The sequence below is a fragment of the Acartia tonsa genome, chromosome 6, assembly GCF_053477335.1.
Source record: "Acartia tonsa isolate MP-2025a chromosome 6, ASM5347733v1, whole genome shotgun sequence".
Lineage (NCBI taxonomy): Eukaryota > Metazoa > Arthropoda > Copepoda > Calanoida > Acartiidae > Acartia > Acartia tonsa.
This window is the reverse complement of record NC_137265.1, coordinates 17,597,695-17,615,573: the sequence shown is the minus strand read 5'-3', so window position 1 is coordinate 17,615,573 and position 17,879 is coordinate 17,597,695. Positions and strand designations below refer to the sequence as shown.

General features: G+C 32.3%; 1 protein-coding gene across 2 annotated transcripts in view; it reads right to left on the bottom strand.

The window, feature by feature from the left end:
* Positions 1-3,144, bottom strand: part of LOC145322007 (uncharacterized) — a 61,910-nt gene extending 58,766 nt beyond the window's left edge. For both annotated transcript variants that reach the window (XM_080163734.1, XM_080163735.1), the window contains exons 1-3: positions 2,939-3,144; positions 1,672-1,727; positions 1,304-1,382 (exon numbers count right to left, since the gene is read on the bottom strand). In XM_080163734.1, the coding sequence (XP_080019860.1) occupies positions 1,304-1,382; positions 1,672-1,727; positions 2,939-2,991 (188 nt within the window). In that variant the 5' untranslated portion in view covers positions 2,992-3,144. The remainder of the gene's footprint in view (positions 1-1,303; positions 1,383-1,671; positions 1,728-2,938) is intronic.
* Positions 3,145-17,879: the final 14,735 nt, after the last annotated feature.

The window sequence follows — 17,879 nt, the reverse complement described above, 5'->3', positions numbered from 1 at the left end:
ACAAAATTACATATAATTTTGTCAAAACTTATATATTCATATTTTGTATATTCAGTTCTTACACTCTACTAGGATTAATGTTTTAGAACTTCGCTTTCATGGAAGTTGTCATCCTTGTTGATTTACTTTCATTCAGATTTTGTTTTACTGTTAAGAGATTGAAAAGTTAAACAATAAGTTTTGTTTATTAATGAAAAAAAATAAGGCATAAAATAGTCTAAGATGTGAACTTCTATACTACTGTAATATTTATCCAACCATATTACAGTCAGCTATCCGCAAAATAAGATTAAAACCAGTTTTGTTAGACCTGATAGGCCGAAGCCCCGTGCTAACAAAACTTGCATTATGTTATGGTTTTAATTTTAATATTCGAGAAAATTTTTCTGTAATTCTATGCTATACATGATTTTTCAGCAGGGATGAGAATCGGTTATAATACAGCGGATATTAACCAGTTTCGAAGCCATACTGGAAAAACAGCTATAAATAAACTAAATAAATACAATAAAATAAATATAAAAACATGTTCCTAAACATTTTTTAAAAAGCTTTTCTGTTAATGAATATCATAAAGGTCCATTGGTTAACAAGATCTTAAGCTACAGATAGACATCATAATACTTTCGTAAAAGGGTTAAGTTTGAAACATGACGAATCGAAACAGATTTATTTAAAGTTAAAAACCTGTGAGTATAGAGAGATAAATACTTGTAGAAAAGCTAAGCATAAATAAAATTTTGAAAAGATTACTTGCATTGTGTTTGTTTTTAGAGTTTAATATAAACTTAAACGGAAAATTTTATCCTTTCATTTTAATTTTTAAAGAATAGTATCGAAATCTTTGTTTTAGAGAGTTTTGTTCTGTACAATCCATTTTTCTTATACTATTCTAAATAAAAACAAAAACATCCTTAAAGGGACTGTAAACGAGAAAATTTCTCATCAGATTATCAAACCTTAACATTATCTCATTCACATAATCTCAAAGATAGGGCAAAACTGTCTCTCGTTTCCTTAAAAAACGGCTTTTTCCGCCGATTTTCATTAAGTCCAAGATTTGGGAAAAAATTTCCGGACCATGTAAATGTGCAGTTAATGGTCATTTTTTCCTTCTATAGCATTAGGCATTATTCCTGTAAATTTTTGTTAATAGGACTTTTTTGTTTGATCAGTGTAGTGAAATGTGCTTAGAAAATGTCAAGATTTGATAATCAGATGAGAAATTTTTACATTTACACTCCCTTTAAGGAAAATCAGTTTAATGGTTTTCTTAGATTTTCCTTAAAAACTTATTAAGCACCTGGGAATATTAAAAATGTCTGGAAGCAGGATCCCTCCCATTCTGTGCTCCATGGGTAGGTCAGAAGGAGAAAATTCATCTAAAATAGAATAAAAATATATTTATGTAAGAAACATTTAAGTTCGACTTTAACTTCTTATCTTACCTCACCTAGATAAAATATTGTTTTATAGCCATCAACCGCCCCCCCCCCCCTTCTAAAAAACTCAGAAACTAATGAATATGTATGAAAACCACTAGGTTATACAAAATTACAGAAATTTTTCCATCTCCCCCCCCCCCCCCATCGATATTTTGTACAATCACTAAAAAAATGGAGCCATTATCTAAAGGATTTTAATATTCAAGAAATTTCATTCATTTTTTACCTGAACGCATTAATAAAGCATCTCTGGCTGGCCCCATAAGGTCTTGTGGCATGCATCTAAATACATAGATGAAAAAATAATAAAACTAGTTGCTAGGCCCCAAGAGGCATCTAGGGGGACTTGAGGTGATGGGGGGGGGGGATTTGGCTCTTCCCCCCCCCCCTTTACTTTTAATTCTAATTCTAAAAAGAAAAAAAATTTTCTGGGAGAGAATTTACTTGAAAGGATGGTCGTACATTCCCCTAAAAAGGTTATAAACATTCCCAGGATCTATAATAAGCTACACCGGTTCAGCGGTTAGCAAGATCCTTCGATATAGACTTTTATATAATGATAAAGCAAAATTAAAGCATCGATTATGGTTGAGATGATGGATTTGAATCTCAGCCCATAACGCGTCATAACGAAATAAGTTAAATGTTGTATCCGCTAATGCTAGCTTTGTCAGATGACTGACATAAATAGTGACAGAAGGGAAAATTTCTTGCACAGTTAGGACTTCCAGACAAAGATAGTTCAATGAAAGGGTTGGTTGTCTGTTAGAGCATTGACACCTACTATAGAAAATACGAACTTAAACTTTAATAAACATTAGAAGAATTCTGCTATGCAGTTTTTCTGTTACAAAATAATAGGTAGGGGGGAGCTGAGGTAGTACTTCCGTCCCCCACTTTCTTTTGTGATTTTGTGCTTAATATGCATATTAACGACAATGCAAGTTTGCACAGTTTTCTTATAAAATTGATAATTTTATCAAGTTTAAATCAGCAACCACAGCTAAATATCTATTTTTAAAAGACAACGCTTTCCCCACTGTATGTCTGTTTTTATGTTCGTCTATTAAAATGTGTTTTCGAATAATACCTGTATGTAATAATTAAAATGACAACATCCATAAAAGTGAAGCCCTTAAACGGTTGGACAAACGGACATTAACACTTGTATAGTGTCAAAACTGAAAAATCAGAATATAAATGAATAAGAGTCAAAGCAAAATTGTGAGTAAATTGGTTGAAACTATCTAAACTTATAGGACTTTATCATAGAGATACTTTGTTGTCCTAGAATTAGAATTAGATGATTCAGATAATTATATCATGTAAAATTATTGCAAGAAAATTTCAAAATGCTTTAAATGGACGTAAGAACTTTCAGGTAACGATTATGGAGTTGCAATAAAGGTACTATTTCTATTGGAGTTGCTATGCTTTCTTGGGCGAAAGTACGATCCTTATTACAGAAAAGCTTTTAATAAACATAATCTTACCTTGTATTATGTGCTAAAAGAACAATTAACAATAAATTATACATTTTTAACATTATCACAATAATTATATCACTTTTTTTCTATCAAATCACTATTAAATGTGTTCCATTAATTGATATAATTGATGTATAACTTGTAAAAAAGCACTAAAAATTATTGTTCTGGTCCATTGGGTGGACTGGCTGCCACTGGAACCCAACTGAAAAGTGTCTAAACTCTCCTTTACACAGCTTTCTAGATTACGCTTCGTTTACAGTCGCTGGTTTTTAAAACAATTTAAAAATTGTTTTATCTTTTTCTGAAACGGGAAACAAAAAGATGTTTATTTTTAAAAGCGAAGCTTTTCTGTAATTAGGGTCGGTCAGTCCGTCCGTCCGTCCTTCCGTCCGTCAGTCCGTAAAGGTTAGCTCTTTTTGTTAATATAGGCATGTTAGAGTTGTCCTATCGATTTCAACTCTGCATGGTGATTCCTGTAGTAAGTTAGGTACAATTTAGAAAGCATAGCAACTTTATAATCGTTACCAGAATGTCCATTTTAAACATGTTGATTTTTAACTTTTTTAACAACAAATTTTTATATGATAGAATCATTCGATTGGTCTGATTTTTGGAATACAGATTCCAAGGACAACAAAGTACAATGTTATAAGCAACGCATCTCTATACTCAAGTCCTAAAAATGTAAGTATGACCTTAAACATTATCCTGTATTAACGCAGTTTTTCAACAAATATGCTTAAATTTGGCTTCTAATTTTATACATTTATATTCTGATTATTCAGTTATGGCACTCTACAAGTGTTAATGTTCGTTTGTCCTACCGTTTCAGAGCTTCGCTTTTATGGATGTTGTCATCCTTGTTATTATAGATTTAAAACGAAAAAAAAAATTTAGGGTGGGGGGTTCTTGGGGCGTTTTCTCTTTGGAAGGTGTTGGTACCTTCCCCCGAAATAGTTACACACCTTCACAGGACCTATGAGAAGCTTCCCTGGAACAGACAGACACCCAAACAGACAGATATAGATCCTTTTACTTTTATTATATAGGGAAGATATAGCCTCTAAAAGTCTCATGACTGAGGTGCTTCTATTCCACTGTTTTGCCAGAAATTAAGGGATAAGCCATAGATGAAAAAAAATACACCCTTTTTAGTATTTTTTCCAAAATAAGAAGGGGAGGGTGGTTAGTTTCTGTACTTGCTTGGAATTTGGAGAAAAAGCAACAAAACAATTATGATTATTTAATTTTTTCTCTATATTTGAGCTACAATTTTATCTAGAATTTGATTTAAACAAACGACTTTTTATATAAATAAAGCTTTTTGATATTTTTTTATAAACTTCTAAATAACATTAATTTGAAAATATATTATATATTTATAATTATTTTTTTAATTGGTTTTTACTGTACACTATACACATACGTGAAGTTTTAATGTAATTTTTCAAAAATTTCCTAACTCTTAATACCATTATATTTAAATTTTAACAGTTATTTCTCGCATCGAATTATAAACGGCCTTGCACTTTCGGCACCTCGGGGATAAAAAAAACTAGTTTTAATCTTATAATTGTACATTTTTATATTCGTTGAAAGCTGGATATAATACGATGCTAGACATAGTTTTTTTCGTATGGATGAGAACCAGTTCCTATCATCCACCGGATTCGAATGAATACGAGAAATAGTATATTTATTGTTAATATAATTGGTAATTACTTAACCTAATTTACAAAAATAACAAGGATGACAACTTACTTATAAATAAAGCAAATCCAGGAACAGACAAACGAACATTAACAAATACACACATCCCGGGCTAACTGGAATTAATTTTATAATTTTATATTAATATTCGTGGAAAACTGTTTGCAATACCATGCTATACATGATTTTTCAGTGTAGCTGAGAACCGGTTCTAACCCAGCGGATATTAATCGATTTTGAGGCCATACTGGAAAACTAAACAAATACAGGGTGCTTATTTTAAGACACTTGCATTTTAAGACTTGATTAAAGAGATACACCTCAAATCTGTAATTTTCCAATCGTTTCTTAAATCTCTTTTTTAACTCCTAAAAATTAAACAATTAACATATAAAACCATTAATGACCTTCTGATTATTATCATTAATCAAAAAATTACTGTATATAAACATGTTATATAATAAAATTTGTAATTTTTTCCTAAGATTTTTTAAATAAATATGTTATAAAAGATTATCCTTATTAACTAAATAATATAAAATACCATGAAATTCTTAACTAGCATGTTAATAATTATACTATACTCAAAAGATTGTTAATTTGGACAAGTTTTGTATATTAATCACATAAAACGACAATTTATTAGATTTAGAGAAAATTATTGGTTCATTTTTTTTTGGAAGGGAGTATCCAACTCTTTTTAGAAAAATAGCTTTAAACCACCACAGAACCAGTAGGTATATTCTCTGAAAAACACAACACTGTCGGTTCATCGGTTAGTGAGATCTTTAGTGGCGAACGAATGAATCGCACTTCTTTGTATTATTCCAGCTGCTGCGTCCCCCTTGCATGTAGAGAATATATTGAATGCTTTAATTTCTAATAACAAAATTAGCGTAAAACCTTCCCGGGTTCTATTTCAAGCTTCCCTTAACAGGAGAATACAAAATTATCTAAAAGCTGACAAATAGACCATACTTCTTTATATTATAGGAAAAGACTTGTCCCATTTATTGAGTAGCTGCGCTAATATTAAGTGGCTTAATGCTAGGATTATCCTTTCAACAGAATTGTGACAAACTCTAATTTTTTGGTTATGAGAATGGTTTTGAGGTTTTGAGGGATTTTCGTTATTAAAGAGGTGTGCTGAAGGTTTTTTTTTCTAACCCCCAGGCAAAATCAAGGTTGGGTTCATACACCCCAATAGGTGCTTACACCCAAAAACCCCACTTGGCAAGTGTCCACAACTCTTTAAAAATCAAAGCAGGTTGGCAATTTTAAAAAAGTCAAACCCCTCTTTGAAATTTGTTGGACTTTTCAACCTTCTGACAATTTAATAACACCCATTTTGTTGTCTATACTACACCTCCCTCTATTTTGATTTCAGGAGGGTGTAAAAATTTTCGACTGCACCCCCCTGTTACCCGTTGCCAAACCCTGTGCACACCACCACTCCCCATCTCTTAAAACTTTAATAAAATATATGAGAAAAAAATAAAAGAGTAAAATATTTTAAAAACTGAACTTGTAATTTTTATTAAAAAAACCTAGTAATTTGTGATATTAAATAGAAAACATGATAAATATGACAAACAAATGAAAACCATTCAATACAATAATGGATATATTATTACTTGGATGTTGCACCATATAGTCATGCACTCTGATAAAATAATACTCGCAGCTGGCTACCCTCCCCCCTCAACTTCCTTTACCCCATTTTCTCCCTTCCTACTGGATGATCGAAATGACCAATAAATGACAAAGGAAAAAGCAACCTATCTTTATGTCAATTTTCATACTGTCATAATATCCATATATATTATATATCGATTAATAAAACTCAACTCGGTCTTTCCTTATTTCTTTGAAGTAACAAGGACAAGTATGATTATAAAAAGCACAGCAATAGAAAGCAACCTACATTTAAGATTGAAAAGGGATGTTCAAACTCATATCGTTTTAAAATACCTACTAGTGGCTTCGCCCCTAGCATAGAGGGAATCTTGTTAAGAATATTGCAAAAATGGCCTAAAACATTCCCGATGCTTAATCTGAAAATAAAATAGCCTTAAACCTTCCTGGACCTATTAGAAGCAGTACTGTAGCTAACGAAATCTTGAGCTTCAGATAAAAAAAAAACCTTACTACTTTATATGATAGGATGAAATTTTAACTTAAAGTAGAATCGGAACCAAATTAGAATATTCACAGAATAATTAAATTTTAAATTTAATTTTAACATTTTTAAAGCGGTCAATAAATATGATACTGCCAAGATTTGTCAGACATAATGCCTCATTCTTTAAAGTAGCTTTGCTATTATAAAAGCTAAAACCAAATTTCCAGGAATAATTATTTTAAAATTTTTCATAGCTTTTAATTCTGACTAATCTGCTTTCTTTGTTTCTTTGGAGCGTAGCTTTTATTTCTATATCTATCTATAATACAAAGTAGAACGATGTCTGTCCGTCTGTCTGAAGCTTAAGATCTGGGTAGCCACTGAACTGATTGGACTTTAAACTTTAGGGAATAAAGATACTGGTCCTACGGTGGATTTAAGCTATATTGTATTTCTTAAAAAGTTAACTACTTTGGGAACTATACAACTTTCCTTGATTTCTCCTTTCATGGGGCGAAGCCACTAGTATGTACTAGGTTAGAAAAGATATAAAAAAGGAAAAAAAACTATTATTTTCATTTTCTTCATAGTGCAAAATTGTCTTCAATATACATTAAAAATTTAATTTTAGTATGGCTTAGAACCGGTTTCAATTAATTGGAAATAAATATAATTCAGAAACATAACTGAAAATTTGTAATTTTGCTATATATATAAAAATAAACACTATAAATTTCTGTTTTATTGGCCCGGTAAATATCTAAATAAGTATGTATTAAAACCAGTGGCGATTTGGGGGGATTCACTAAAAGGGCACCACATTTCTGCACGCCTCCGATAAGAACAATCCAATTTTTTAAATAAATGTTCCTATCAGAGGAAAACTGTATAAACTTATTTTATTTGAAATTTCTATATAGTATGCAGTTTCTTAATAGGAAATAACAAAAATGCAAAAATTAACACACACACCATACAATTTATTACATTTTTGCCAGAAATACTATCTTGAAACAGTCTAGAAAAGAAAAACTTGCATTAAAATCACTCATCCCTAAAACAAGATGTATTAATAAAGCGCAAACCTTGTTTATATAAAGCATTGAGTCACTCTATTTGTATGTCTTTTTAAATGCATATAAGAAGATCTAAGCATTTGTTGTTTAATACAACTTATAACTATGTTATTGTTTCTTATAAAATGTGGTTCGATTTTGACGTTATTCTATTAGCGGATGGACAGACAAAGTGAATTATAGAGTTTCTTCGCTACAGAATCATATAAGAACATAGAAATAGTGCAGATTAGTACTTCCGTAAAACGATTGTGCTATCAAAGAGCTGGTTGTCTGCAATTGCTCGCTTATGACATACATTATTGTTAATCCTTCTATTGAATGTTTTAAAAGGGGAGAAATAATTTAATAATAGTTATTTCTCGTATCGTATTATAAACGGCTTTCCGCGGATATAGAATGTACAATTAAAAGATTAAAACTAGTTTTTTTAGCCCCGTGGTGCCGAAGGCACCGGCTAAAAAAACTGGTTTTTATCTTATGATTGTACATTTCTATATTCGTAGAAAACTGGATATAATACGATGCTAGACATAGTTTTTTCGTATGGATGAGAACCGGTTCCTATCCACCGATTCGAATGAATACGAGAAAAGATTTTATCATAAGGATAAAAAATATTTTTTAAAATTATCTTTGGTTTCACTGTTTTATAACAACTTAAAATTGTAACTTTAAAATCACGATTTCAACAAGTATCTAACACTACGGGTGTAGTATGACAATTGGAAAATCTTGGCCGAAACCAGGGATCCAAAGGGATTAGACAATGGCCGATAAATTGTTGTACATCCCCAAAGATGATAAACAAAATTACCCCTTCTTTAGATTAGAATTAGAGGTTGAAACGTTTAAACACTCATCTTAATGAACTAACTGATCAAATTTTAATAAAAGTCCCAAATGATGTTAGACCAACGAACAAGAAAACGTTATAAAACTTTGAGGACTAATGTATTTAAACATCCCAATGTCTCCTCCCTTCCTGGCCGCAAGTGACTGCAACAAAATAAATATCATTGTCACCAAAGTCCTGTGCTCGAATTTTTTCATCTTTTTTTGCTGGCTTTTTAAAATTCATATTTTATATAAAATATTCTTAAATTCCTCCATAAGTATAGGCTATTTTAAAAAAATTTATCAAGTTTGCTTACAAAAAAAATTAATGATTATTTTTTGTTACTTTCGTATGCAGAAACGAAATCACTTCTTGGCTTATATGTGTAACTGTTAATTTCATTGAAATTTTGGGTTGGTTATGTGTGTATGTTTGTGTGTGTGTGTGCTCTGTTTAAGGGGGGGGGGAAGCGATGATGCCGGGACAGAGGGGAAAGTCTAATGTTGGTTTTAAAGAAATTTTGACTTTGAGAAGGGGGAAATTCGGGGGGGGGGAGAGAGGGTGTCAATTGTGAAAGCAATTCATGTCATCAAGGCATTACCACCTTTTACTTAATATAATAGATATAATATTATAGATATATAATTCATGTCATCAAGGCATTACCACCTTTTACTTAATATAATAGATATAATATTATAGATATATAATTCATGTCATCAAGGCATTACCACCTTTTACTTAATATAATAGATATAATATTATAGATATATAATTCTTGTCATCAAGGCATTACCACCTTTCACTTAAATATAATAGATATAATATTATAGATATATAATTCATGTCATCAAGGCATTACCACCTTTCACTTAATATAATAGATATAATATTATAGATATATAAATTATGTCATTAAGGCATTACCACCTTTCACTTAAATATAATAGATATAATATTATCTATAATACAAAGTAGAACGATGTCTGTCTGTCTGTTTGTGTGTTTGTCTGTTTGTTTGTAGCGAAGGATCTCGCTAACCACTGAACCGATCGGGTTCTCCTTTACAGGGTAGCTTCTCATAGTTCCCGGGAAGGTTTATAACTATTTTCTTGGGGGGTGGGACACCCCTAACCCCCCCAAAAATGAAAAATAACCCCCCCCCCAAAAAAAAAAAAATTTTCTTTTTAAAACTAAAAATAAAATAGTGGGGTCGACTACCCCCCCCCCCCCAAAAAAAAAAATCCACCCCACAAAAAAAAAATTTTTCTTTTTTATTTTAAATCTAAAATACGAAAAATTGGTTTGATCAAACCTCTTGGGGCAAAGCCCCTAGAGGCTAGGGGCGAAGCCGCTAGTAGATATATAATTCATGTCATCAAGGCATTACAACCTTTCACTTAATATAATAGATATAATATTGTAGATATATAATTCATGCCATCAAGGCATTACCACCTTTCACTTAAATATAATAGATATAATATTATAGATATATAATTCATGTCATCAAGGCATTACCACCTTTCACTTAATTTAATAGATATAATATCATAGATATATAATTCATGACATCAAGGCATTACCACCTTTCAATTAATATAATAGATAAAATATTATAGATATATAATTCATGTCATCAAGGCATTACCACCTTTCACTTAATATAATAGATATAATAATATAGATATATAATTCAAATATTTATACTATTGCAATCTTTCACTTAAGCAATTAAGGGAGTTATGAAAAAATGCACAATTCACGCGCCATTTAAAAAGGCTTAGGACAGGATGCTTTTTGACTCTTTGATTATGTTCATTACCCCTCTCCGCTCCCCACCTTACCAATAGTCTTAAACATACCAATACCAAGCTTCTCAAAAAAAAGACCATTAAAATATTGGCTATTCTATTTTACACCACACTGAATATCTTAAACCTTGTGCACGCCACGTCATTTGACACTAGCGGCTAAGCCTCTAACATCTTGAGGTTTTTTATTTAAAGGGGCAGAGGGGCTAGAAAAAAGGCATAAAACAATCCTAAGACTATTAAGTAACACCCATCAGACAACCAACCCTTTGATTGCACAACCTTTTTCTGAGAAGTCATAACTGTGCATAGCATTCCCCCTAATCTAACTATAACTGTCGCGCACCTGACATAGTAGCAGTAGGAACCATTTTTAACGTCTTTAGTTATAACGCGGTGTTAAGCCGAGATTCGAACTTATCACCTCCCTGACGACGTAGCGAGTGCGCTACGTGTTGAGCCACGGTAGCTGGTTTATGTTAAGCTAAATCTGAATTTTAGACAAAATCCACCTTGCTATTAATTTTTAAAAACAAAATAACAAGGTTGACCACATTCATAAAAGCAAAGCTCTGAAACGGTAGTACAAACGGACATTAACACTTGTATAGTGTCAGAACTGAATAATCAGAATATAAATGAATAAGAGTCAAAGCAAAATTGTGAATAAATTTGTTGAAAAACTTCTTGATACAGGATAATGTTTATGGACATACTTATATTTTTAGATCTTGATTATAGAGTTGCTTTCCTTATGATATTGTACTTTGTTGTCCCAAGAATCAGTATAACAAAAATCAGAACAATCAGATAATTAGATCACATAAAAATTTTTGTTAAAAAAGTAAAAAATCAACATGTTTAAAATGGACGTACAGACATTCTGATAATAATTGTAGAGTTGCTACGCTTTCTAAATCGTACCAAACTACTACAGGAATCACCATGCAAAGTTTGAACTCGATGGGATAATTCTAACATGCCCAAATTAACGAAAAAAGCTATCCCTCTCGGACGTACGGAAGGACGGGCTGACCCTAATTATAGAAAAGCTTCGCTTTTAATAAGGATGATAACATCCACAAAAATGTTTCAGACTGACAGACCTTTTGAATTAAAGAGTAGTCTTGCTTCTAAAAAGGTCAACAGCATCCATGAAAGGGCCGTTCAAAAGTATATGGCAAAACAATTTTAGTACGTAAAATGAAATCTTTTTTTAATAACACACATCAATTTATTTTTAAATAGGCGTAGTATAAAAATTACCCCTAGAGACATTTTGACTATTAAAAAAGCATTTGGGGCGAAGATTTTCTTCCAGGGCTCTTCTTTTGGGAGGGTGGAGTTACCTTATCCCAAATATTTACAAACCTTCCCTTGACATAAAAGAAGCTTCACTGTATAGGAGCACCATATCAGTCCAAGACCTTAATCTACAGATAAACACACAGATAGACATCCTGTTACTTTATATAAGGATGATGGACGCCTTTCAGAAACTACACAGAATATTCTTCTAGCTTGCAAAAAAGCTGTTGGTTGAAATACAAGATAACTATTATTGGCGTACTTTTCGAGTAGTAACTATAGAGTTGCTTTGCTTCCAGAAATATTTCTAACCATAATACCAAAGGTTAGGAAAATTAAAATTACTCCAAAGGACTAGAAACATTAAAAAATGATCGCATACCTATACGTAAAACTTTTCCGCTACAAATAAGATAATTTTGTCATTGTCAAAAAAAAATTAAAAATGATTCATAGACATATCCAATTAAATAATTATTTATGAATATCTTTCTTCATAATTGTAGCCATTTCAACAAAAATAGATAAACAAATAAAATAAATTAAATCATATTTATTTATATACTAGCTTACACTGTAAACTTTATACATTCAAAGATTAACATATATATTTTTTTAATATACAACATATAAAAAATTTAGGTACAATATTCGCACAATGATCGTCTATTCTGGTGGAATAGTTCTGATTTTTATCACAAGGGGTCTCTTAGGTACATCAGCATGTAGATTTGAGTTGGAGAAGGAATGATTTAGAACGAAGTTTGAAGTGGGGGCGATGAAACTTCAATCTCTCCCCTCATCTTGGCAATAGCCTGTGGTGGAACCTTGCTAAACAGCTGATCTTCCATGTGAAGCTTGCAAGCACGCTCCAGCATGTCAGCCTCTTCCTTCTCAATGGCTTCCTTCAGCTCTGTAGCTGTTGCAATATACTCCATGTACGCCAGGTATGCCCTTTGGATGTCTGATTGTGCGGTCATGTTGAGATACCCCAACTCCTGCAGAAAAGCTGAAAACTCCTCGACTTCCCCATCCTCTCCGAGACCAATAAGACGATGCTCCTCCTTGACAATAAGACTAAGATCATTGTTGAGAAAATGAAATTCAGCCGTTAACTTTTCAAGCTTGACTAAGTTTTTGTTGATGGCACTGGCTAGGCTAGGCTTGTCGTCAGATGTGGAAAATTTGAAGCAACTATTGGTGTTACCACCATCGGTTCCATCATCAGTGCTGCCCAGAGCTGACAGTGGTGTGCTGAAAACTCCTGAATCCTGACTGCTTGTAAGTGAACCTGTGCCGTTCATTGACCCAGCTGAAAACCGCGATGAAGCTGCAAAGGTGTGCCGCTTCTTCTCAAACCACTGGCGTCGGTGGGTTTTTAAAGAGCTTGATTCTCCCCGGCGGCCGTTATTATATGAGTAAACACTGCCGCCGTTTGATAACTGTTGTGTGGTGGTTGTTGCAGTTTCATTGGCTGCAGCACCAAACTCTTCCATCTGATAGGACTCCTCTTGTTGCTGGTCAAGGGAAGTGCTGGCTGATGTCAGCTTCAGATGTTGATTAACCAGCTCATCAAGACTCTGAAACTCCTCATCTTCATCAGAGTTATCCCGGCTTGATCTGTTGGAAGAATGGGGGCTGCAGGCTTGATTCTCCTCACTGCCAGCAGCGCTCATACCACTACTGCTGCAGTTGTTGCCAGGATAGCTGTTGCTCGTCTCCAGGGTCCGAATCTTACGGATGGATGTAGCTGAATGATATTCAGAGTTACACCGAGTTTTGGTCTTTTTCAACGAGTTTTTCATTAGTGGTGATCTTAGAGCATATTTGCTCAAGTGTTGAGTATATAATTCTTCTGAGTCCATTTTTGTATTTTTTGGGGTAAGATTTATTTTAAAGTTTAATTAAGCTCGGAAAGCTGTGTTCGGATAAACTGAGACAATATTGTGATAGTCTCATTATTTATACCCAATCTGCTCTCTTAGTTAGTCTAAAGAGAGTTGCTCTTTCTCTCTCTATGATACGAGCTCTCTCCATCTCTCTCAATATAAATTTATCTATCTATTTCTCTGCTGTGTTATCACTCCTTCTCTTAAAATTATCCATCTATTAATTTGTGAATTGATAGAAATATTATTACTTGGATGTTGTACCATATTTTTCATATACTCTAATAAAGTGATGCTCGCAGCTGGCTAAAATAACGATACCTCCTATCCACAAATTTATACCACATACGAACGTACCAATAAATTAGGACCACATTAGTAACCTAAATTGACGACTAACATTCCACTGATAATATATCCATGTATATCCTATATCCATTTATATGTGCATTAATCTCTCTGTGTGTTTTCAGGAATTAGGGAACATACAATGGATAATAAACACCCCCTTCATCCCCAGTTTGTTGTGTAAATTTTGCCTATAATTGCTATATTAAGGGGAAAGGGTTGAAAATAAAATTCACCATTATTGACCCCTTCATTCCTGGTATATTGGAGTAACCTATCTGGTTTTCTCCTGAAATGTTTTATAATTTATTAATCAATTTAAAAGATTTATCGATACAATATTTGTTCAATATATTAAAATTTTGGTTTTTGGATAAACATACCATCCTAATGAAAACTTTAAATATTAAATCTAAACTGAAGAAAAAAACAAGGGCTTTAACATCCATAGGTAGCAAAGAAATTTGCTTATTCAATATGTGATAGATTTCATAAGCACGTCACTGTTTATTAAGTACATTGCTGTTGGAAGTCTATCTAAAATAAAATATCAAAATTAAGCAGGGGAGAGGGGGTTTTTAGTGCTCTAGTTATACAGAACAAGTTTTAGGCTATTTGTCTTATCCCGTCTGTTTTTAACAAACAATAGTTTTTAAGAATGTCAGCCAATTTGGTATGAAATTCACCCGTAAGTAAAAATGTCAACCAGACTGATCCTAACTATAAAATAGCTACGCTTTCAATAATATGCTGCAAGCAGCGTTGCGGAGCCGTTTGATTTTTGTGCGGCTCCGGCTCCGACCTAAAATAAAAAAAAACTCGACATATTTTTTTCCCCACGTATATTTTTGACTTTTGAAGGTTTCAAAAGTTCAATTATTTTTTATAAAAATGGACTTGAAAAACTTAAAAAGGGCATTTGCACATGACAAAACAGAGTTACCAAATTATAATTTATAAAAAATCTCTTTATTTATCTATTCTGGAGCCGGAGCCGTTTTTTAACGAAAATTACGGCTCCGGCTCCAGTAAAATATGGCGACTTCACGGCTCCCGGCTCGGGCTCCGCAGCACTGGCTGCAAGGGTACTTTTATTACTCCCATTAACAAAACGTGTATAAATACGAAGTACCTTTAGCGGTATCTAAAAAGTATAATACAGTAAAATATTCTGCATTTGGAGGCTTGACTTATAATGTAATGGAACAATCTACAAATCCTTAGAAACTTTCCATTGATCTGAACCAAAGTCACGTAACCCTAATAGCCAGGAATCTAAAGGGATAAGAAAATCGCCATCCTCAGTGATGATAAACAAATTACCCATTCTGTAGATTGCAATTAGTGGTTGAAATGTATAAACCCTCAACCTAATAAACAAGCCAATCAAAATTCAATAAAAGTCCCCAAATTAAATAAGGTAATGAATAAGAAAACGTTATTATAAAACTTTGGGGACCCTCCCTCCCTGCCAAAAAGCCACAAAATCAAAGATATAATGTTTCAATTAGAGGCCAGGAAAGGATTATTTTACACCAAGATGTTATAATTTAATTGAAAATAAAAATAAACTACACATTATAGTTGGAATGTTGATAATATTTCCGTTCTCTTAAAAGAACAGATAATTACAGAATAAAAACTTTAAAATTCTGCTATTAGTATCTAGGAATCATTATGATTGAAGTTAGTATTGTAAAGATCTTCCTATAAAACTAAATAAATTTAGGATAAATATTTGGGTTTTTTTTATACAGGCAAGCAAAAGCATAGAAACAAAAATTAAGGATTACTGAATTCAATGATTTTTATATATTATTGTTTTGGGGAGGGGCGGGAAATTGTCTATAATATATGTATGTTTAATGTTTATTGACTACAACCGAATTTGATGAAAATACAATTTAACAAGGATGACAACATCCATGAAAGCGAAGCACTAAAACGGTAGGACAAACGGACATTAACACTTGTACAGTGTCAGAACTGAATAATCAGAATATAAATGTATAAGAGTCGATCGAAGCAAAATTGTAAGTAAATTTGTTGAAAAACTGCTTGATACAGGATAATGTTTATTGACATACTTACATTTTTAGGACTTGATTATAGAGTTGCATTGCTTATAATATTGTACTTTGTTGTCCCAGGAATCAATATTCTAACAAGGATGACAACATCCATAAAAGCGAAGCACTGAAACGGTAGGACAAACGGACATTAACACTTGTATAGTGTCTAAACTGAATAATCAGAATATAAAAGTATAAGAGTTGAAGCAAAATTGTAAGTAAATTTGTTGAAAAACTGCTTGATACAGGATAATGTTTATGGACATACTTACATTTTTAGGACTTTATTATAGAGTTGCTTCGCTTATAATATTGTTCTTTGTTGTCCCAGGAATCAATATACCAAAAATCAGATCAATCGGATAATTAGATCTCATAGAAATTTGTTGTTAAAAAAGTAGAAAAATCAACATGTTTAAAATGGACATATGGACATTATGGTAATGATTATAGAGTTGCTACGCTTTCTAAATCGTACCTAACTACTACAGGAATCATCATGCAAAGTTTGAAATCGATAGGACTATTCCAACATGCCTAAATTAACGAATAAAAGCTATCTATCTCGGACGTACGTACGGACGGACGGACGTACGGACCGACCCTAATTATAGAAAAGCTTCGCTTTTAAAAACATTTGGTTACATTTCTGGGATCTAATTTTCAAAGCATTTTTTACATTGCAGAAACTAAAAAACAAAGTATTTAGATAAATAAATAAAAACTTTAGTGAATAACGTTATTTTTAGTAGCGAAGCTACTCTATAATTCACTTTGTCCGTCCGTCCGTCAGTCCGTAACGCTATGGGGGAAATGAGATTTACTCAGCTCCTATAAAAGATAGAATGCTGAAATTTTTTGACAACATTTCCATCATTAAGGAGCACAATTAAGTATTAAACATCGATAGCGGTAGGACCGCTTTTTAGCAGGTTTTAGGCTATATTTGTATTTTTCACATTTTTCTCAATATCTTCAGTGTTTATGGTGCGATTTTCAAAATTTTTTCAATTATAGGTATCTAAATTAAATTTCCAGTCGATTAAAGAAAACAACTATGACGGTCAAACTGCCTTTAAGCAGGTTTTAGGCTATTTTTGTATTTTTCACAATTTTCTCCATATCTTTGGTGTTTATGGTCAGATTTCCAAAAAAAATTTAGTCATAGATATCAAAATTAATTTCCTGTCCTTTAAAGAAATTAACTATGACGGTCAGACTGCCTTTAAGCAGGTTTTAGGCTATTTTTGTATTTTTCACAGTTTTCTCCATATCTCTGGTGTTTATGGTGCGATTCCCAAAAATTTTTCAGTTATAGATATCAAAATTAAATTCCCTGTTGTTTAAAGAAAACAACCATGACGGTCAGACTTCCTTTTTGCAGGTTTTTGCTATTTTTATATGTTTTTACATATTTCCCCATATCTATGGTGTTTTTGATCCAATTTTAAAACTTTTTTGGGATATCTGTATCAAAATAATTTTTCCTATTGTTATGAGCATCTTTTATGTAATTTTCTTTGACCGTCATCATTATACAAAATAAAACAGGGTTTCGTGTTTATTTTCTCCAATAAATCAATTAATAAATACACTTTAAATCTACTTGTACGTATTACCATCCATGATTTTATTTTTTGTGCTTCGCTACTTATGGATGTTGTCATCCTTGTTAATATCAAAAACGTTTTACCCTCATAGAGGTTTAATAGTTCCTAATATATGCTTTTAAGATTCCTAAAAAATCCTAATATATGGTTTAATGTC